Source organism: Electrophorus electricus, chromosome 19, assembly GCF_013358815.1.
Source record: "Electrophorus electricus isolate fEleEle1 chromosome 19, fEleEle1.pri, whole genome shotgun sequence".
Lineage (NCBI taxonomy): Eukaryota > Metazoa > Chordata > Actinopteri > Gymnotiformes > Gymnotidae > Electrophorus > Electrophorus electricus.
The window spans coordinates 5,296,552-5,305,555 of record NC_049553.1 but is presented as its reverse complement, the minus strand read 5'-3'; the positions used below and the strand labels follow the sequence as shown (position 1 = coordinate 5,305,555).

Sequence of the window (9,004 nt, the reverse complement as noted above, 5' to 3'; positions counted from 1 at the left end):
AAATGATACTCAAAAGATATGTGAATATAGCAGTGAAAAAATTATTTTTTCATATGTCCTCTTTTTCTGAAAAGGCCAAAATCTGCCAACATTTCTTCAGTGCCAAAATGTTACTGTTGACAATATGTAATTTCTAACTTAGTGGATATAGGTCTTCCCACTAAATATATAAATGTCAAATAAAAATAATAATTTAAAATAAATTAAAATTTCATTTATTATACCAGGTTTCTCCTATGAGCATATAAAACTGAAAATAGGACGAACTCACCTTATCCCACATATTACGTATGCAAACAAATTTTCTAAACAAACTAAGCTAACCAATGATATCAAAGAGTATCTTCACAGTTTTAACATTGATGATTCTGAACAGCTGAGACACAAAGGTCTAGGTCATTGAAATTTTGTTTTTGAAATTAGAATGGACGGGCCCCTTACTCAGGTCACCGACAGTTCATTGAACATTCTGTACCAACATGTGGTCCATGGGCCCCAAGCACACCTGAAGGGTGGATGGATATTGTAGTACATGTTGAGGATTGGTTTAAATCTTATCTAGCCAATCACTAACAGCATACAACAAGGTTAGCTATGGTGTCCCACAAGGATCTGTTCTAGGGCCTCTGCTTTTTTCTTTATACATGCTACCTTTAGGTGACGTTATACTTAAACACTACTAGTTTATGCTGCTATGCTGAAGATACTCAGCTATATGTCTCAGCCAAACCAGAGGACATATATCAGCTTAGTATTACTGAGGATGAACCTCAATGATCTCCCAATCACATCTTCAGTTGGAGATCTTGGAGTGATTATGGATCCGAGTCTCTTGTGCGTAGCTCATGTAAATAATATTTCTAAGACCGCCTGTCTCCACATCAGGAACATTGCAAAATTAGGAACATACTCTTCACCTGATGCAGAAAAGCTAGTGCATGCATTTCTCACTACAAGATTGGATTACTGCAATGCTTTACTATCTGGCTGTACCACTAAGTGGTACATAAGCTCAAGCTAGATCAAAATGCAGCAGTCAGAGTTCTTACTAGAACTAGAAACTATGATTACTCCTATCTTGGCTACATTACATTGACTCCCAGTAAAATTTCGTATCGATTATAAAATACTTCTATTGACCTACAAAGCACTGAATGGTCTGGCCTCACGGTACCTTAGTGAACTCCTAGTGCATTATGACCCAGCACGTCTGCTTAGATCAAAAGGTGCAGGCTCTTTACCACTACCAAGAATAAGTAAATCTTCTGCAGGGGCAGGGGCTTTTCTAATAAAGCTCCCATACTATAGAATAACCTTCCTGTAAATTTTCGAGACTCAGACACAGTCTCAATATTTAAGGCTAGGCTGAAAGCCTATCTGTACAGTCAGGCATTTTATTAAATACTTCCCATCTTATGGGAATGGACATTGAGAGTTATGGTAAACTGGGATGTTGTTATGATGCTGTCAATTCTGATATTGTTATATTCCAGGGTGCCCCTGTGTCTGTGTTTCCTTCTCGGTCCATCCTTTTAGTTGTGCTGCTATAGCTAGATCTGCCAGAGTCCATCTTTGCACATTGTAGTTCCCTAATTTACACATCTTTGTACCTGGACATGCCTAATAATCTATTCTCTCTTTCTGTCGAGGTACACCTACTCATTATATCATGTTGTTACTGAGCCTCAACACATCTCAGCTGCCATGGCTTCTCCTGCCACCCCCTGAGCCCCACTGCTGTAGCCCCCCCCCCCCCAGCCAGCTCCTTTTTCGTTGCCCTTGACTGACGTTCTCACGCAAGATGGGTTTTGGACACACGCACACCATTGAAACCAGACTAGGACTTAGCCAGACAGTCATTGCTTATTTCTTTGTTTCTATTATTTTAATTTTTCTTCTTGTTCTCTCACTACTTATTCTGCTCTTTATTGTGCATGCTGTGGCTATTGTAGTGTCCGTTGTCAGCCAGAGGAGGATGGGCCCCCCTTTTGAGTCTTGTTTCCTCTCAAGGTTCTTCCTCACGCTCTAGGGAGTTTTTCCTTGCCACTGTTGCCTTTGGCCTGCTCACGGGGGGCTTGGACTTGGACATGTGTAAAGCTGCTTTGTGACGATGGATGCTGTAAAATGAGCTATATAAATAAATATGACTTTGACTGTGAAACCAGTGTCCCTGGCCTACAGCACACATCACATGAAAGGACATCTGATGACCAAACAAGCAGTTGTCCTGGGCCTGACAGAGACTGACTGGTGTCTGCATGTGAGCATTTGGTTTATCCAGCCTTAGCCAGGGTGCGAGACACACACAAGGAAAAGGCCACCTCAGCGCATGAGTCCTGGTAAAATAATTTGCTTCTCTGTGATTTATAGTCATTGCACTGGCATGCAATGGTATTTACTTATTCATATTATCCAGTGATGACCCATTTTCCTGTTAGCTGGGAAAGCTGGTCTGTTGGTACATGAAACCATAATGCAACCACCAAAATGATAAATTGTACCAAATACTCCACTAATACATTAAAACATGGTAAATTGGTTGCCATATCTGCAGCTGATAAACAGTATGTTAGTGCTGATCCTCACTGCCATCTCTGTCTTCACGTCATCACTTGTCATATCCGCTGTGCTTTGGTGGCTCATTGCTGTCACTCTCAGTCACTCCTCCAGAAGGGTGGAGAGAGACGTTTGCACCCAGCTTGGCATGGTGCCTATTTTTAACAACAATCAGCAAAAGCCAATCTTTCACTTTGGGAGAATTTGATATCTTTTTATTTTGGATTAATCTTACAGAAGTATTATTGTGTAGATGAAGCTATGGCTCCTTAGATGTTGTTAATAATGCTAGCTAAGCTGTAGTCTTTCACTCTTCACCATCTCTTTCAAGTGTCTGCAGTGGCTATAAGAGCATACAATCACATTCATTGTTTTTTTTTTGACATCTGATAAAACCTGAACTGGCCTGTGCTTCTGAACACCTTCAGAAGATGTGACAGAAGCTACGGTGATGTGCATTTAGCAGTGTCTGTGAAGCCCTGCAAATTCTCCCCAAAATGGATGAACATCACTTAAGATTAGCCAGCAAGATATACCTCCCTAATATAAAACATCTGCTAATGATTTACAATTCTATATGTATATTTTGGGGGAGATTATGAAGTCAGAAATATCATACTTGGATAGTATTTAGCAAAGATTATTTAAAATATGACATCTCACAGAATCATTTTGTACAAACTATGTAAATGTAAACCATAAGAAAAATTATCTTCAGTAATTCCTGAAAGTGACTTTACGATTCAAAAGGCTTCAAATGTTTAAATTGTATTATCTAACTACTATGTACAAAATCATCTATGATTTTGACAACTAAACAATTTTGTATGCCTCTGTTTTTATTTACATATCTTTGAGACAGGAAAAGCAATAACCTTAACACGGCCTTAATTATACAGACAGCCTTCAATAGTGCTTAGTCATTGGGTGTTTTGGATCAACAGCTATTCTTCAGGGAGAGATGACGGTACACATCCAGTTGAACACTCTGACGAACCATACCTTGAAGTTCCACATATTCCACATAAAATATAGTACTTCATTAGACAGTGAACCATCACTGAGTGAAGTAATAGAAGATACTGGCTCCATGAGAGACATCAAAGCAGCAGCACAACACAGAAACTTAAAGGACTTCTAGAAAGAACCTAAGTAGAAGCTGCAAAGCCCTCACCTATATGTGCTCAGGAACCTTTTCAGGTGTTTTTTTTTTTTTTTCTTCCACTCTTTTCGAAATGCCCCAAGCTTAAACATGAAACGTGAAAACAATTTCTTGAACCTTTTCTAGCTACAGAAGCATGACAGGATTTCTGTAATTATATCCAAACATATCAGTTAGAATAACCCTTTAAAGAATCTAAAACCTCTTTCCTTCCATTAAGAGGACTTGGAGATAGAAGGGAATATACTATTTAACGTTAATCAGGTGAAACTAGGGATTATGTTGCTGAATGTTAAAAAAGAGAAAAGGGTACTCTCATTAAAGCTGCCATACTCCATTTGGAAGCTCTTGCCAACTTCCCCAAGGCACAGACTGCAAAGGGAGTTCCACCCCCTCTCTTCAGACCTATGCACTCCATCCAACCCTTTCTCTACAGACCTTCCATCAAAACACATATATGCTTAACACTTAACACTTAACGGGGACAGGGATGACAATTTTTTGCAGTGAGACTTTTTTGATTGTTTAGTATAGCGAGACAATGTCTACACCTGATGGAATCTTCAAAATTGATTATGACATTTGAAAATGTTCATTGCAATGATCAAGCTTTTATTCTTTCATTTTTCAGTAACTTTAGTTTAACAGGAAAAAAACCTTTTGGATATTATATACGCCTTGATATATTGGCCCAATTAATTTTATATTAGAAAATTGTTTGCACATAAATAGTCCACTGGACTTCTTGCTGAAATCCCTAATTGGCAAAATTATTATCCTAAAAATAAATGTACTGCCTAAATTCCCTAATCTGTTCCAGAAGATTGTCAAACCACCTCCTCTGTCTTTATCCTCTGGATTTAAATATATCTACTACCTATATATATACTATATATTTAGAATAAAGACCATTCCAGATTACTTCTTTCCTTGGCTAATGTGTGTATACAGCATACACTCTTAGGCCACCTTTTAGGGACTCACACCACCTGCTCATTTATGTAATTAACTAGTCAGGAGCTTTATTGAATGTTTACATCAAACATAAGAATGTGGAACAAATATGTTCTGAATTATGTTCACTGTTTTGTGGTTATTGGTGTAAGATTGTTGTTTGGCTGGTTTGAGTATTTCAAAAACTACTGATCTGGGATTTTCACACACACACACACACACACACACACACACACACACACACACACACACACACACACACACACACACACACACACACACACACACTGCTGAATTTACACAAAATGATGTGAAAATGCAAAAACAGTGTGTGGCAGTTCTGCAGGCAGGAATGCCTTGTTTATGTAAGAAGTCTGAGGGGAATGTCCAGACCAGGCCAAGCTGACAGGAAGGCTACGGGAACTCAAATAACCACTGTTCCCAACCATAGAGCATAGGAAAGCATCTCAGTATGTATACCACGTCAGAACTTGGCTGGGCTACCCGAGCAGTCACCCAACCTTGACTGATGAATTCTGCTGTAAAATTCTTACAGTATAGACAGAATTAGGTGTAAACCGCATGGATCCATGAACACCACCTGCCTTTTGTTAGCAGTTCAGACTGCTGGTTGTGGTGTAACAATGTACCAGTCAAGCTTCATTTGAATGCTACAGCCCATCTGAGAATAGTTCCTGACCATGTGGATCCCTTAATGGCCACAGTTTTCTCAGTGTTTGATGAAAACATCTTTAATGGCTACTCCCAGCATGACAAAAGTTACGAAGCAACAGTCCTCTCAAACTGAGCCAATGACTTCAGTGTACTTGGGATCACCAGATCTTTGGGATGTGGTAAAATGGGAGATTCATAGCATGAATGTGCAGCTGAAAATCTGCAGCAATAACATCAGGCAATCATGCCAACATGAGTCAAAACCACACAGGAGTGTTTCCAGCAACTTACAGAGTACATTTCACAAAGACCTAGGGCTGTTTTGAGAGCAAATGGGGGTCCAGCTCAGTAGTAGTATGATGTTCCAGAGAATATCTTTCGCCCAAAATAAATTGCATCAATTTGATGCTAGTATATCTGAATCCTAACACTAACATACCTGAAAATGTAACGAATCCACAGGTCCATTATAAGATAGTAAGCATTTTATATACACTCACCACCCACTTTATTAGAAGCGTCATGTAAGTGTGCATTAAGAGGCCACGTGTTGCCATGCACTGTTTCTTCTATCCATCTTCTATCCATCCAACTCTTGTTCAGTGATCAGCGTCTGACCACTCGACCACTGCTGGCTGTGTATTTCTGTGTGGCAGACCACTCTTAACCCAGCAGTGACATTGACATGTGCAAGAACAACCCAGCCACACAGCAGTGCCTGATATACCAGTGCGACATCCATTACTGTGCCACTGTCATGCCGGTGTCACTGTGGTGTTGAGAGTGAGCCACCATCCAAATAATAACTGGGGCACAAGAGGTCTGTGGGCAGAAACTGACCAGTAATGGATGAGGTAGAGTGTGGCTGACAAACTGGGCATGGCAACAGAAAGACTACAATCGGTAATGGTACGCTTATAAATGCATCTATGAGATACATGTACTCAGTGAAGAAGCCAATGAGTGTTATTCGAATTCTATCCTAAAAAGGCATATCCTAAAAGGGAAATATTATGATGTCATCTTTGGAAACAAATTAACACACACATTAACAATATCATTTCTAATGTCTGAACTTAGTCTATGCAAAAAAAAGCACCTTTTCTTTTGATTGCTGTTGAATTTGTTATTGAAGTTTTGTTGGGTTTTTTTTCCCCCATGCCTGAATTTTTCTAACTGGAATTAGAACAGAGGATAGGAGTATAAAAAGGGCTGGGAGCAGTGTATTATTTATTTAATTTAATCCTAATATGTGAGTTTTGCTTCTGAATCGTGCATGAACCGCAAAACAACAATAAATACATAGTTAAAACCTGTATGTGTATGTTGCAGTAGTAGCAAGTGCCCAGAGCCTGGCAATGCTGCCCCTGCACTTTCATTTGAACGATGTTCTGGCCTGTGTCTCTCTACTTAGCCTGATCTACAGCCAGTTCCCTATCAATTACGGTACTTAGGATTTTGCTAGTGTCTAAACAACCCTTATTTGTTCCAGATGCCTATCAAAAAGCAGAGGCTAAAAGCCAAGCACAAGTCAACTCAAGCCTTAATTAACTAAAGTAAGCATCTGACTTGACATGTTTGGAAAAGTTAGATGAGAACAAAATCAAATTAATGATATCTTATGCAATTTCTGAGCGGAAGTTTTGCCCCTCACTCCCAGCTATTGATCAACTAAAATGATTTTAAAATGATCTGATTCTCTAATCATTTTATATTATCTGTAAAAGGGCATTAACTTAACAAAATGTTTGATGTTTAACAATTTGTTTGTTTACCAATTGTGATTGATTTGATCATATTTGATTGTTAAATAATGCATAGACTCTAATCACCTGCAGATAACACGTATCGAAAGGCACAAGATATAATCCTAGTATCCATTACACTTAAAAAATAAAAATAAAAAATCACAAAAAACAAAACCAACAAACAAACCTCTTCCTGTTTCTTCTATTACATCCACATGGAGAAGTGCAGATACCAGAAAAAGAGCACTGTATTACAGTTTCATAAAAAACAGTTGCGCATCAAACAAATAAAAAGACCTCCATCCCCTGTAGGGCGGTTGGTTGTCTCAGACTTAACAGACAGCCATGTGGTTGCAGAGCATGAGATTCACACATTCAGACTAAAAACTTCCCTAGCTGTGATTCCAGCATTGTTTCCCACCAAACGCCCTGTGCTCAGTGCAAAAGGAAGGAGAGCTTAACAACATGCTCAACAACATATGGTCATTTTGAAAGATAATCTGTACTAGAGTAACTAATAATTACATTTGATTTTAATATAAAAAACTTCTCTGAGAATTGTTCGAAATGAAACTCTCCAACATGTATGAGCTGAATGACCCTATGTTACATCAGGAAATAACTTCCATGTATTAATTATGACAATCAATTATTTTGAAGCAGCAATTTCACTATCTGTAAAGTCAGCTCTAATGGTAAATACAACTGTTTCCCACTCTGAAACAGGCATGGTAACTGTTTCCAAGTCATAAATTTAACCTGTCTGTGCTCCCTAAAACTACTACATGTAACTAGCAGTGAAACTGAAAACTTAAAAAAGAAAGATCATTCCAAATAATTTAATTCTCAGAAGATTTGCATAAAGATCATATAGATTACTCAAATACAACTGAATTCAAATCACCAAAACCCCAGCTTCTTAAGGCACAAATGTCAATACTATTAACTAGGTGAAAGAGAATCTCTTCGTTTTCTTACCATCATAGCTTGTCTCTAAAAGTCCAAACTGTTCCAGAACCTTCACGAAGAGGACAACCACGACCAGCACAGCGATCATCTCCAGCCCCTCCAAGTTCATGGTTCTGAGTGGGTCAGGTCATTGTCTGACTGGCGCTTTGGTCAGAGAGCACTGCCATTTAACTATACTTGAAGAAGCTCCGTCTCATCCTCACTGGAGACAGAGGGGAAGAGAGGAGAGGAGTGGGGAGGGGAGCGGAGGGGAGCGGTGGGCGCGGGTGTTTGGGGGGGGGTGCAGAGATGCAGACTGAAGAGGTGTAGGGAAGGCATGAGGACATGATGGATTAGACTAAGACTAAACAGATAAAGGTAAATGAAACAAAGGAAGGCCAGGAGTGGTTGTTAGGCAGACATTACGGAAGCACAGAAACAACAGAAAGAATAGAAAGAAAGAGCCCGAATCGCCATGGTTTGTTTGTTTTTACCCTTTTAAAAATTCTGCATGGAGGCCCCTGAGTGTAGTTCTGTCCAGGTATATCTTCCAAATAAAGACACACACACACACACACGTTATAACACCTGAGGACTGCGGATAGTAAGGTGTCCTAATCCAGCCCGAGACGGAGCTTCACACAAAACACCATATGTGGAGCTCCGAAGCACTAAACACCTCAAAGCATCTGTTGCCAAGGAAACAGGGACTGCAACAAACACAGTAAGTCTCCATGCTGGACACGATGACTGTGTTCCCAAAATACAGCAGAACACAACATGTTCAACCTGTCGCTTTTAAATATTCCTCCAGGAATTACAACTCACTGATAATTTTATGAAAATCAATCAAAGGCCAAACCCATAAAGCTAAGATAAATGCTACATCACAATGTTAACAGAGATAGAGCTGCAAATTAGGGGGGTGCTTTCTGTTGGCAGAAGCGTTCTCCTGCATACC

General features: G+C 39.4%; 1 protein-coding gene across 10 annotated transcripts in view; it reads right to left on the bottom strand.

Moving 5' to 3' along the window:
• kcnip4 (Kv channel interacting protein 4) overlaps nucleotides 1-9,004 on the bottom strand; it is a 127,849-nt gene that overhangs the window by 48,073 nt on the left and 70,772 nt on the right. Inside the window, exons 1-2 of one of the 10 annotated variants that reach the window (XM_027015041.2) lie at nucleotides 8,538-8,590; nucleotides 8,074-8,266 (exon numbers count right to left, since the gene is read on the bottom strand). The exons of the other annotated variants lie outside the window; for them this stretch is intronic. Of the exons in view, the coding sequence (XP_026870842.1) occupies nucleotides 8,074-8,173 (100 nt within the window). The 5' untranslated portion in view covers nucleotides 8,174-8,266; nucleotides 8,538-8,590. Of the gene's footprint in view, nucleotides 1-8,073; nucleotides 8,267-8,537; nucleotides 8,591-9,004 lie in introns of those variants that run through there. 10 annotated transcript variants of the gene reach the window in all.